The sequence below is a fragment of the Anolis sagrei genome, chromosome 5 (assembly GCF_037176765.1).
Source record: "Anolis sagrei isolate rAnoSag1 chromosome 5, rAnoSag1.mat, whole genome shotgun sequence".
Classification (NCBI taxonomy): Eukaryota; Metazoa; Chordata; class Lepidosauria; order Squamata; family Dactyloidae; genus Anolis; species Anolis sagrei.
The window spans coordinates 135,860,098-135,873,441 of NC_090025.1; the positions used below are offsets into that span (position 1 = coordinate 135,860,098).

Here is a 13,344-nt window from a genome sequence, read left to right on the forward strand (position 1 = left end):
AAAGGAAGGAGTGAAAGAAATAAAGGGATGGAGAAGGAATGAAGATAAGGGAAAAGAAAGAAGTATGTAAGAAAGAAAGAAAGAAAGAAAGAAAGGGAAAGAAGGAAAGGAAGGAAGGAAGGAAGGAAGGAAGGAAGGAAGGAAGAGAAAGAAAGGAAGAGGAAAGACGGGGAAAAGAAATAAAGAAAGGGAAGGGAGGAATGGATGAAAGGATGAGAGAGAGGTAGAGAAAGGAAGAAAGGAAGGAAGAAGGGAGGGAGGGGGGGGGAGGGAGGGAGGAAGGGAGGGCTGTGTAAAAAAAAAGCTTCCCAAGCTTGGCTCCTGAGCTGTCATTCTGGGCGAGCCCTTTGTCCCTCCTCTCCTCCCCCCCGTCCCTCCCTCTCCTGGCCGTGGGATGGAAACAAGAGCGCTGGCTTTCCACCGGGGAGATGCCTGGATGCTGACAATCCGCGGGGGGACGAGCCAGCGGCTCCTTCCTTAAGCCGAGGCTCCGCGGAGAAGAAGGTGCCGAGGAAGTGTCCACAGGCGGGAAAGCAGGAGGGAATACATCCCGGGCGCCGCCGCTCAGAACTTCAGCGCGAGCCGAGTCCGGCCGGCCTCATTCTCCTTTTGGAGGAGCAGAAGCGTGAAGGACCCTATACTCGTCCCTCCTTCGCGGGCATGGCTTTGAGGCGCGGGCGTCCCCAAGAGGAGCCGCTCCCGGCGCTGGGGAGCTGCGGGTCGCCTTCGCCTCGCCCTCGAAAGGTCCGGGACTGCCCCAGCCACCTGGGCGACGGGGGTCTCCCGAGGCTGCACATGCGCGGTAGACGCGGACCCTCGAAGGAAGGACAGAGGGAAGAGGCGCAGCAAGCGGGGCCTGAGAAGGGCGCCAAGGGCAGCCAGGTGGGAAAGGAGGAGGAGGAGGAAGAAGAGCGTGTCCTGCGGACGTGTCCCTGCAGCCAGCTGGCGGCGCTGCGGAGGCAGCTGCACCTCGCGGCGCTCAGGTACCGGCAGAGGTTCAGCCAATGCCTGAGCCGCTCCAAGACCCGCCGCTGCTTCTGCTGCTGCTGCCAGGTGAGGGGCGTTCAGTCGCGCATGCGCATCCAACACCTTCGGGCGGAGAAGTGGGCGGGGCCTCTGGGAAAGCTCCAACCCTAGTTGCTTCATTTGATACCCCTTTAACTGTGAGAAAATGCAGGGTAGATGTAGAATAAGAACACTGTGTTACACGTTTTTTGTTCCTGGGTTATAAAAGGCCATTTCCTAATTGGTTCTATCAGGAAAAAAATGGGAAAAGTTTAGGAAACTGCCAAAAACAGACGCAGGGCTTTTTCTATTTCTGCCCCTGGAATTCCTTGCCACCCTACATGAGAGCCATGCGTGACTTAGAGCCTTTTACTCTCGCACTTAAGACCTGGCTTTTTACTAGAGCATTCAATCTCTGTTAATTTTTAGTTTTTGTATGTATGTATTTTATCTTTTATAATTTAGGTGTAAATCACCTAGAGCATTCTCGGATGAAGGGCGACTAATAAGTTATTAAATGATGATGATGATGATGATGAAAAACAAAGACAGGAATTCAAAACGATCTGAACAGTTTAGAGAGATGGACCAAGACTAACAAAATGAAATACAACAAAGACAAATGCAATATACTCCACTTAGGCAGAAAAAATGAAATGCAAAGGACACGTGGCTCAAGAGCAGTACCTGTGAAAAAGATCTTGGAGTCTTAGTGAGGAATAAGTTAAACAGGAGCCAACAATGTCATGCAGCAGCAAAAAAGCCAAAGAGATTTTGGCCTGCATAAATATGAGTATAGTATCTAGACCCAGGGAAATCATGCTATCTCCTATTCTGCCTTGCTCAGACCTCATCTGAAATACACTGTCCTATTTTGGGCACCACAATTGAAGGGAGATGTTGACAAGCTGGAAGCTGTCCAGAGGAGAGTGACTAAAATGATCAAGGGTTTGGAATTCCTATGAGGAGCGGCTTAAAGAGCTGGGCATGTTTAGCCTTCAGAAGAGAAGTCTGAAAGGAGACATGATGGCCATGTTTATATATGTGAGGAGAAGTCATAGGAAGGATGGAAAAACCTTGTTTTCTGCTGTACTGAAAACTAAGACACGGAGCAATGGCTTCAAACTACAAGAAAGGAGATTCCATCTGCACATTAGGAAGAACTTCCTGACTGTGAGAGCTGTTCAGCAGTGGAACTCTCTGCCCCGAAGTGTGATAGAGGCTCCTTCTTTGGAGGCTTGTAAACAGAGACTGGATGGTCATCTGTCAGGGGAGCTCTCAATGCAATTTTCCTGCTTCTTGACAGGGGGTTGAAATAGATGGCCTACAAGGTCTTTTCCAACTAGTGATTCTATGATACTATGATTCTGCAGCACATTTTGCTATAGTTTGCAATGAATATCTCAATCCCCTTCTACAGTACAGTGTAAAATCTGGATTATTTCCTTTGAACTGGATTATATGGCAGTGTAGACTCATTTAATCCAGTTCAAAGCAGACAATATTATCAAAGCAGATCCACTGCTGGTGGATGGTGAGAATTATAGCCCAAATAATAGAATCTTTTCAAAGCTCTGGGTTTTGGAGGCAAAAGAGGATGTGCTTGTCCTTCAGCAGCTCTGTTGCTTTGTTGCCTTAAAAAAGCATACCACCCTCATATGAGGACGTGGTCTATACCAGTGGTTCTCAACCTGTGGTTCTCAGATGTTTTTGGCTTACAACTCCCAGAAATACCAACTATTTTACTAGCAGTTAGGATTTCTGAGGTTTGAAGGCCAAAAACATCTGGGGATCCCAGGTTGAGCACCACTGGTCTATACTTTCTTTGGCTGGATGGGAATTGGCGGCAGTTTCACTTCCTCCTTTATATGCATATTATATCCAGCAGGTGCAATGTGTACAAGGTTCCAAGAGAAAGCTGACTTCTGTGGAGGAAACACTGTGGTGGGGAGAGATTAAAATAAAACCCTTGATGAAGCAGCACTTGATCCTGAAACAAGCTTAGTGGTTGAAATTGTTCTCAGTGCCAGGGTTCACACAGTGGGGGATCTGAGCTGTTTTATTAACCCAGTCCCACATTTCAGTTCAGAAAATAATGCTTCTAAAAATAGTTGAGATCAAGCGCAAGTTGATCATGAGTATTTTTAGATTGTTGTCACTAGGTCTAAATATGATTCACGTTGTGTATACATGTCCAAAATAAAGTGGACTCACTGCTCAGCTACTGTGTGGAGTCCACCTGGTGCACAGTCAGATTCTCAGCAGAAGCTCTGCACCCAGTCAAAGGAATATGGGATTTATCCCAGAGCTTCCATGAAACACCAGAGTGATTCTGAAGTTTCAGAGGTGTGAGTAACTGGGTCAGACTGGATTAGAGGGTCACAGAATTTATAGCCTTATCAAAGTCCAGTTGAACCCAGTAAAACTTGCTTCTGAATAGGTGTTAATCATATTGTAATATAGATTTTGATCCAATATATGTACAGTTGAGGTGGTATTGAATTCCATCTACATGAGCTAGAGGACTGCAGAAATCATTAGAGTTTTGACACATCTGTGTGTGAGTCATTAAGGACAGCTGTGGGTCTTGATCAGGATATTGATTAGTTTAGTCTAGCAGTACTGGCTAGTATTTCCCATGTCAATGGACTAGTTACCACTATGAATTTTAACCCATTTCCTTACTTAAGTGATCCTGCGTAGCTCGCGGATGATTGTCTTCCAGATGTGGTGTCTTGGCAGTGGGTCCGTAGGTGGCTGTGGAGCCCTATTCTTGATCCGCATGTTCTCCCGCAGTGAGGACATTGGTTTCCAGGCAGAAGGCAGTCCTGGTCAGGGTTGCTTAACCAAAACTTTAAAGGAGCTATCCAATGTGTTGAGCCCAGTGTGATACAGGTCCAACACCTTGGATAGCACCTTTTAAAATTGCACTAAAACCAGGAGTCTATTGATTGCCCTACTCTCTGAAAGTCACTAGCTGCTGCTGCATACATTAATGTATTGCTATTTGAGGCTGATAAAACATTCATACTCCATATACATATTGTTTAAAGAGGAGACATTTTTTTTCAGAGAGGAACATATTTTCTCTAGTAAAATTCCACTTCAGAGATCTGTGGTTGTGCCTCATCTTATGATTTTGATACAGTTTCAAGTCCTACATTGTTCAAATTAAGTGGTGCTTTCTACCCCTATAATTGCTTCTATGTATGTGCTTATATGACTACAGCATCCATTGTACAAATAAATTTGTATCGTTTGTCAAGCCCAATAGCATGGCTTCTGGATTAAAATGGCATCGTTTCTTCTTGATTAAACAAACAAACCCTTTTGATGACTGAGAGGGCTTTATGCAAGTTTGCTTTGTGTAGATGTCTTGCTTTAAATTTTCATATATCTGCTTTCATGTCTGAATGATTTGTTTTTCTATTGTAAGAAGTTATTTTAGTGAAGCTTAAGCTTTGAGCTGGAGCATCTCTAAAACCCTCTTTATTTAGAGAGAGAGAGAAATCAGCAGTAGGGGGTTCAACAGGTTTTTTTTTCTTCCCAACTAACATGTTCCATTGATTGTCACATTACCATTTGATTCTTTGAGTAACACATGCCATCACTGAACAATCCTTGTGACTTCTTTACAGTTGCAACTTATTATTAGTTTAAATGTATTGGCAGATCTGTAGTTTTGACACAAAAAATAGTTAAAGTGCCTTTACAGTTATTTCACTTAGTTCCAAAATTTGTTAGTAATATGAAGTGCTTTAAAGAATCACCATAAGTACTATCAATGCAGAGATAGAAGAAATTTAATGTGCAACAAAAACATCAGAGTAAAACATAAAGTGATTGACATTCTGGTAAATGTTGTAATATGCCTTGAGCCACAAGGAGAGGCAGGTAAGAAATAATGATGATGGTGGTGGTGATGATGATGATGCCTTGGCAATACATTCTTGCTAAAAGCAAAGCAAAATTGGGGGGTGGGGGATACAGAATCACCATATAAATGCTCATACTAGTTAAACTCATAGTTTTGTCACTCGCCCAACCTGGTGGTCTCCAGATGTTTTAGCTTATAAATGCCACATACCTAGGGCAGCATTCTACATCATCTATTTTGTTAAGTATTCCATATTCATGATTAGCTAACGAGCATGATTCAAGGTGCTGGCTTTAGCCTATAAAGCCTTAAACAGTCCAGTTTACCTGTCCAAATGTATCTCCCTCTATGAACTAGTTCATAGATTAAGATCTTATAGAGAGGTCCTGCTCTCGGCTCCACCAGCCTCACAGATGCGGCTGGTGGGGATGAGGGACAGGGCCTTCTCAGTGGTAGCCCTATGTCTGTGGAACTCTCTCCCAAGTGAGATCTGGTCAGCCCTTCCCTCCTGATCTTTAGGAGACAGCTAAAGACATGGCTGTGAACCCAAGCTTTCGATCCATCATAGGAATATTTAAAGTGAAAGTGAAAGTTGAAAGTGCAGTGACCCATGACTGTTTATGGACAATGGCTTGGCTATGTCTTTGTGTGATAGGTGATGTTATTTTATGTGATGTCTTTAGTAATGTTTAATGTTTTATCAAGGGAGGGCCAATTTTGATATTTTATATTGTTTTTTATCATTGGCATTGAATTGTTGCCAACACTGTGAACTGCCCTAAGTCCTGTTTGGGGTTGAGAAGGGCAGTATACAAATACCACAAATAAATAAAAATAAATAAATATTACTGGTTAATTGCAATTGTCACACAATAGATATTAAGATATGTGCATGCAAGTCATGAATATGGAATCAAGATTTGAAAAGACACTGAGAACAAAAATAACATTGCCTCCATGCCACGCCTCATGACAAACAAGTTCTGCTGAGTGTTTCATTTCAGGAGCACCTATTATTTGACCATGTTGAGTCCCAGTACTTGACAGAATTGATTAGATACATTAGCTTGGATAATAATTACTTTCTTGATTGTTCTTACTAATGAGAAGTTCCTGGAGGTGAAGTGGGAAGGCGGGACTGGTGTGTTATTGCATGATGAACTTTCCGGATGAAAGAAGAGGTGGATTATTACACACGTGTTGCCTTCCGTTCTTGAGATTTCTTCATGTAGATTCAATTTGAATTCCAGAGTATATCTCTCTCTCTGTATGTGTATGTATTTTTCAAATAAATAGTATTTTGTGTTTTTCTTCCTAGGAGGAAGAATCCAAGCTCTTAACCATCATGCTTCGCAGAGAAAACAATGCTTTGGGATTTAATATTGTTGGAGGACAACTTAGCCAGGTAATAAGCAAATGGCTTATTCAGATGAGGCAAAATGCCTGGGATTTACCACAAGTAGACATGGCAACTATTTTTTTTGTGGAGGTCCAGATAATGCTCCTTCTTTGAGGTCCAAGTTTGACTTATTACAACCATGATAGGGACAGATCCTTCTGCAATTTTTGCAACTTCTAACAGAGCTGGTGAAAACTTCCCATCTTATTACATTGGCTCAATTTCTCCTGTTCATCTGGACAGTGACCAGTGACATTGACATAGATGTAGATGCAACCTTTTTGTGTAGTTTCCAGCATATCACCCCTGCTAGTGAGTGGTGCATCCCAATGTAAATTGGATTCATATTATAGCCACAGACCACCTACTACAATGCAACCTGAGCCCTGCCACATGTACAGTGGAGGACCTTCCCACAGCGACACCAGAGGTACTCCAACTGGCCAGCTTCTGGTTGAAGGACATTTAGTATAATGCCAAGTTTAATTTTGTGTTTTTAAATACATTATAATTGTAACCTCAATTTACTTCTGACACAATAAATAAATAGCCTTACAAATCCATGGGGAAAAAAACTTCCAATACTTAGAATCTCCTCACAGCATGGGAGATAAAAGAGTGAAAATAGTCCCTATGCTATATAGTCCCTATGCTATATAGTCCCTATGAGTCATTTATATGATGATTTCCTAATGTGTGAATACAATAAGCAATTTTACTTAAGTGACACTTGGAAATTTACACAGATGCATTTAAATTGTATAAAGAATATTGCATTGTGTTTGGCCAATCTTTAAAGAGTTTATTATTTCTATTTTCTATAAAAAGGCCAGTGTGTACCATTGTATCTACAATTTGATTGAAAATCAGGAATTGATGTATGCTAATTGTAAAATATCACCTATCTTCAATAGCTTGTCTATATCTAGTGCATTATAAATGTCCATATAAATAACTTGATGCAGGCCTTGTAAAATAGTTTGAGTTACATTGTTTTTGTGAGTTGTACTAAAAAAACTTAGACAACTATATAGGAAAAAATGGGTTTATTGCTATTTCATTACAGAATTTGCCAATACATACAAAAACTCTTGTATGGTCTGGAATCCTGGTTAATCCTAAACAGAGTTGAATTGTTGAATGGCAACTCAACACATAACTAAGGTCCTTTCCATACTGCCAGGTAATCAGGCTCATCAAAGCAGAAAATCCACATTATCTGATTTGAACTGGGCTATCTTAGTCTACACTGCCATCTAATCCATTTCAAAGCAGATAATGTGAATTTTATATGGCAATGTAGAAGGGGCTCCTTCATTAGGACTAACAATAGAATTCAGGATATAGTCACTCCCTGAGTTACAAACATCTGACTGACAAATGCTTTACATTTAAGATAGGGGTAAGACCACAGGAAGTGGGAGAAATGTATCCCTAGGAAGGAAAATTCACTCCTAAAAGAGTTGTCATGGGGAAAAGGTGTCTTCATCAAAGCTTTATCACCAGTCCTTGTTTCTACAACAAACCAAATTTTTTGAACATCTAATTAGCACGGGGACAGAGAGTGCAGTGAAATCTTCTGGACAGGAACACAGACAAAAAACAAACACCACCTTATGCTATCAAAATATAGATAGATAGGCTGGAGTTACAGTTTCAAAATGTACCTTTTCCAATTTACATCCAAATTCGACTTAAGAACAAACTTGCGGAACCTATTTTGTTGGTCACTTGGGGACTGCCTGTATTTTTAAAAATAAACCTCCATGTTCATTTCAGGATAATCAGATGGAATCTGCAGAAGGAATTTATGTATCCAGAATCCTGGAAAATGGGCCTGCAGACAAGGCAGATGGTATGCAAATTAATGACAGGATCATAGAGGTAAGAATAGTCAGTTAACTTTCACTGGAGAACATGGATGTATGTTTCACTTTGGGTAATGTGTTTACTAGTAAAATTAAGAAATCTGATATTTCTCACGCAGCTTTTTTCTTAATTTTGTGACAATGGCATTGCATATTTGTTTGAAAACATGTATGGATTCATCATATAGATGTGCCAGATCACACATAGACTGATAAATCAAGAGAAAATGTTTCATCTACTTGTTTATCTCTGTAAAGATGGCTAAATATGTCTGATGATTGACAAGATTACTTTTTGCAAAATACATCACTGATTTATATTTAAAAAGTAATAGTATTTGCTGTATTGTTGGTTGTGATTGTTGGTTTTCTAAGGTACTGAGAACTTATGTATTTCAAGTTTCTTTGAAGAAATTTTCTTTCTGGAACTACATGTGCAGTTTTCTTTTGTATATTGGAGGTTTTAAAACTTTTTATGAAGTTTATCTGTGTGATTTAGCTTTCAAATTATAGGGCAACAAGTCACCTGTTCCAGTAGGTATCTTGTGGTAAAATCACTGAAAGTCCTTAAGTAAAACCGTTACTATGATCATCATATTAATAGATGTGTAGAGTTGGGAAATAACTGGTTGATTAACTTGTCTCATTGTTAATGCTTTAGAGTTTTCTACTGTGGGGTCAACTCATATTGATAAGATCATTTTTGAATGATATCGTTGGTAGTGTGAATGACTATTCCTTAATAGTTCCTAATTTCCAGCCATTTCTAGCTGTCCATGCTCCCTTGAGGTATGCACAAACTGTTCTTCAAAGCAGAAAGTGATCAGATCGAAGGACTATTCTATTACACTACAGAGTGTTGCTTTAAAAACAGAACTAAATTATAAGATAAGGTGGTTAATAGGGCTGCGCAATTCGTTTCGTTAATTCGTAATTCGTTAAAAAATTCATTAATTTTTGAATTACGAAACGATTACAAAACATTTTTTTAACCTGGAAGTGTTTTTAAATATCAAAACGGCAGGCGCCAAAAAATTTTGTATTTCCATCCATTTCGGAAATACATAAGATGGCCGCCTGCCGATGCTTGCTGAGAGGGGCGAGCGAGCGGCGAGCGAGAGGGGCGAGTGAGCTTCCTGTTTTGGGTCAAGGCGAGGGAGGCGAGCAGCTGCCCTGCGCTGGAGCAGGGCGCCCGAAGCAGTAGCAGCTGCTGCTGGGCTCCTCCAATGCCATTAACCAACCAACCTGCCCGAGCGGCTTGCTCTCCTACCCCGTGCTCGCTGCCTCTGCTGGATGGATTGGCTATCTCCCTCTGATGGCTTCTCTCCAAAGTCTCTCTCTCTCCTGAGGAGAGAGAACCTGTGTGCGCGCGCGTGTGTGTTCCTGTGCTACCAGCCCAAGCGGCTCGCTCTCTTCCCCCTCGCTCGCTCGCTCGCTGCATCTGCTGGATGGATTGGCTATCTCCCTCTGATGGCTTCTCTCCAAAGTCTCTCTCTCTCCTGAGGAGAGAGAACCTGTGTGCGCGCGCGTGTGTGTTCCTGTGCTACCAGCCCAAGCGGCTCGCTCTCTTCCCCCTCGCTCGCTCGCTCGCTGCATCTGCTGGATTGATGATGGCTATTCCCCCCTGCCTGCCCTTCTCCCAATGCCAGGCGCGATGCTGACGTCGCTCTCTCACTCTCTATGCCTCCTGAGGAGAGGGAACTCCAGCAGAGACAGCGAGTGCAAGGGAAGAGAGGAAAAAACACAGGAACACACATACGTGCACTCTATCTCTCATTTCTCTCTGAAGCCCTGCCCCGCCAGGCTCAACATCACTCAACACCCCCAGCATAATTTATGCCACTATCCTGTCCCTTCTCAAAAACAAAAGGGAGGGGGGGAAAGGAGGAGGGAGTTCTATCCACTCCCCCACTGCTCCAGTTTCCCGGGTTTTGAGGCTTTATGGATTCCGTAAAGCAGCAAAGAGAAGAGAGAAAATTCTCTGCTGACACCTACAGGTGCATAGCTGCAACTGCAACTCAGGAAAACTTAAATTTAAAAAATATTTAAAAAATATTGAAAAAAAAGGCGCCATCTTTACAAAATGTTTTGTAAATATTTACGAAATTTCGTAAATACCGAAACTTTTTTTTGGGAAAGTTTTGTAAATATTTTAAATATCGAAACAAAAAAACACCCCAATTACAAATCGATTTTAGAAACAAATTTTTTCTTGATCAAACAGGCCTAGTGGTTAACTAGCTTTAATGAGATAATTTTAAAATAATTTGGTAAAGTGGATAGCTCTTCCCCTAGCAGATTCAGTAACAGAGGAAGGGACAGAGTAAAGAAGATTTGAGACTAGCAGAAATCCATTACAGAACAATGTTGTTAGTCACCAGATCCCAGTGGAAGGATAGATACATATTTCAAGATTTGAGATTGGGGTGTTATTGAAGAAGAATGCAAAAAAAGAAAAAGTTTCTTGGTATTAAGTGGTGCAGACTATTGGTATGTTTACCTAGTCTCAGAACAATCATGGTGCCTACAGAATATTACATTATCCTTACTTAGACTTTTGGTAACAGACTTGAATTTGTGTATATATTACAGTTTAGCTGTTTGCCATCCATCTTGCTTTGAGGCTCCTTTGCTCTACATTAACTGCTGTATATACTCATGTGTAAGTTGAAGGCAGGGTTTGGGGCCAAAATTGTGGAATTTGATATGACTTGGGGATACGTCATAGGCCATTTCATGGAGAGAGAAAAAAGCACCAATGCTACCTCAGGAGGCCAACCATCCCATTTCCACTCCCAGGTATTCAAAAAAGCCAAAAGCTGCATCATGGCATAGAGAATAGAGAGGGATGGACAAAGCTTTTGTCTTTCACAAGGTACAGTACTCAAAGTGACTCATGGATAAATTGACCAAGGTTTTTTTGGCTTAATTTTTTACTACAATGTCTAGACTTATACATTAATATATAGGGTATTTTGAGGTCATGCTAGCCACATGACCTTGGAGGCATCTATGGAGAACACTGGCTCTTCAGTTTAGTAATGGAGATGAGCACCCCCCCCCCCGCCGTTACATCTATTCTAACAAAACTCTCATTATTTATTTATTTATTTATTTATTTACAGTATTTATATTCCGCCCTTCTCACCCCGCAGGGGACTCAGGGCGGCTTACAGTGTACACATATATGGCAAACATTCAATGCCAATTTGACATACAGCGTATACAGACATACACAGAGGCTATTTAACTTTTTCTGGCCGCCAGGGGAGCTGTCGCTTTTATCGTCCATCTGCGACACTGATTAAGTACTTCCACATTCCCCGCATGCTTTTGCTGGAGTCTTTTTTTTTATGGCCTCATAAATTAGTTAATTTAGCCTCCCCACACAAGGTGGTATCTAATTTTCCTACTTGACAGATGCAACTATCTTTCGGGTTGCAAAGGTCGACAACAGGCTACACAATGGTTGGAAGCCCACTCCAACCTGGGCTGGCTTTGAACTCATGACCTTTTGGTCAAAGTGATCTTAATGCAGCTGACAGTCAGCCAGCTGTGCCACAATTCCGGTGCATCATAAGATTTAGCTATAACATAAGGTTCATTCACTTACTCATTTTCTAATGTAATTCACTGCATTCAACATAGAACAAACAAGGCAGTATCTGTGCCAGAGATTTTTTTTTTTAAAGGCAACACACACACTTATTAGAACGAATGGCAAAGAATGTATAGAAAAATGGTACACACAAGAACATTTATTGTTAAACCATTAGCATATAAATGCTCTCCTTTGATCTGGAATAATCCCTTTTTACTTAGTATTTATCAACAAAGACATTTCTCAACTTATTTAATGCTGAAAATATATTATCATGTGAGTATTAAAGAATTAAATACTAACTGGCATAAAAATCATGTCCCTAGAATACATTCTGGTTTTGATTGCTAACTCTTTTAAAATATTCTGCCTTAAATAGTGACACTTTGAAAAGTGTAATCTGGATATCATTTGAAGTAACTGGGTTTGTAATGAAACAGTTGTTTCATTTCCCAGAAGTTAATTGTAAAAGATATCTGCACCCTTAACTAGAAATAATTTGGTTTCTTTTGGGGCATGACATACTAGTTTTAAACCCTGATAAAATGAATCTTGATAAATGCTATGTCAGTCCTTCAGGGAGTGGAAGCTACAGTTCTGTAGACAAAATGAGGAAATGATGTACTTATTGGCAAGAAATCAAGAACTGTTTCACACTTTGTTCAGTGGAGCTTTATGTATGAAATTAATGAGTCTAATTATTGTCATCTACTTCTAATTTTTAGAGTATTAATTAATCAGATGTCAATTTGTTTCATCCTTTGTTGTTTGGAGATAATATTGGACTCGTTATATTCATAGAAGTATTTTCTGCCCAGATCTAAATTGTTTTTATTTAGTTGGTTTGATTTGTTTATATGATTTTTATTGTGTCAGTTAAAATTATGTACTTTAAGTATGGATCCTTTTGATTAACCTTTTTGTAACTAACTTAAAGCTCATGGCTGGGACACTTTACAAATAACATCCTTTAAAATCATATAATACTCTGTTGGCACATATTAATAAAGGGAAATTGAGTTCTGTTTAAACTTTGAGTGCTTAGTTTTCTTTATACTATTAATGAAGCCATTTGTGGTATATCAGTGATTCCCAACCTTTTTATTTTGACCAAGGACCACTTTGACTCCAACATTAGTACCAAAAGGGGTATTAATCAGTTTTTGGTCAACTTTTGATTTGGTTTGGTTATTTTTGGGGTGCTGATTCAGAAAATTACATTGCATAGACCATATCAGCTCTAGTTTCTTATACAGGACATATGCCATCAAGTAGTCACCATCTGCTCACCCACAGAAAGCCATATTTAATAAGCCTTGGCATTATAAGAGGGGTTTGTGAGATCACTTACTCTCATTGCAACAATGTAGTTAAGGTGAGGCCATGGACCATATTTTAGTTCTTGCGGACCGCTGGTGGCCCATGAACCACAGGTTGGGAATCACTTGTAAATAAAGGATGCTGTTTCTTAGTTTCTTATTTTTCATCTTTTTTCTTTACATTATGGGTGCATCCACATGGGAATCAAAATTCTGCCTTGGTGTTCACATTACACAGATCTCAAACCATTAGTGGCAGAAGCAGAATCCTTACT

The 13,344-nt window shown here is 40.6% G+C and overlaps 1 protein-coding gene across 2 annotated transcripts in view; it reads left to right on the top strand.

Moving 5' to 3' along the window:
* Positions 1–397: 397 nt before the first annotated feature.
* Positions 398–13,344, top strand: part of PDZRN4 (PDZ domain containing ring finger 4) — a 292,487-nt gene continuing 279,540 nt past the window's right edge. For both annotated transcript variants that reach the window (XM_060777598.2, XM_060777599.2), the window contains exons 1-3: positions 398–1,053; positions 6,201–6,287; positions 8,061–8,165. In XM_060777598.2, the coding sequence (XP_060633581.2) occupies positions 661–1,053; positions 6,201–6,287; positions 8,061–8,165 (585 nt within the window). In that variant the 5' untranslated portion in view covers positions 398–660. The remainder of the gene's footprint in view (positions 1,054–6,200; positions 6,288–8,060; positions 8,166–13,344) is intronic.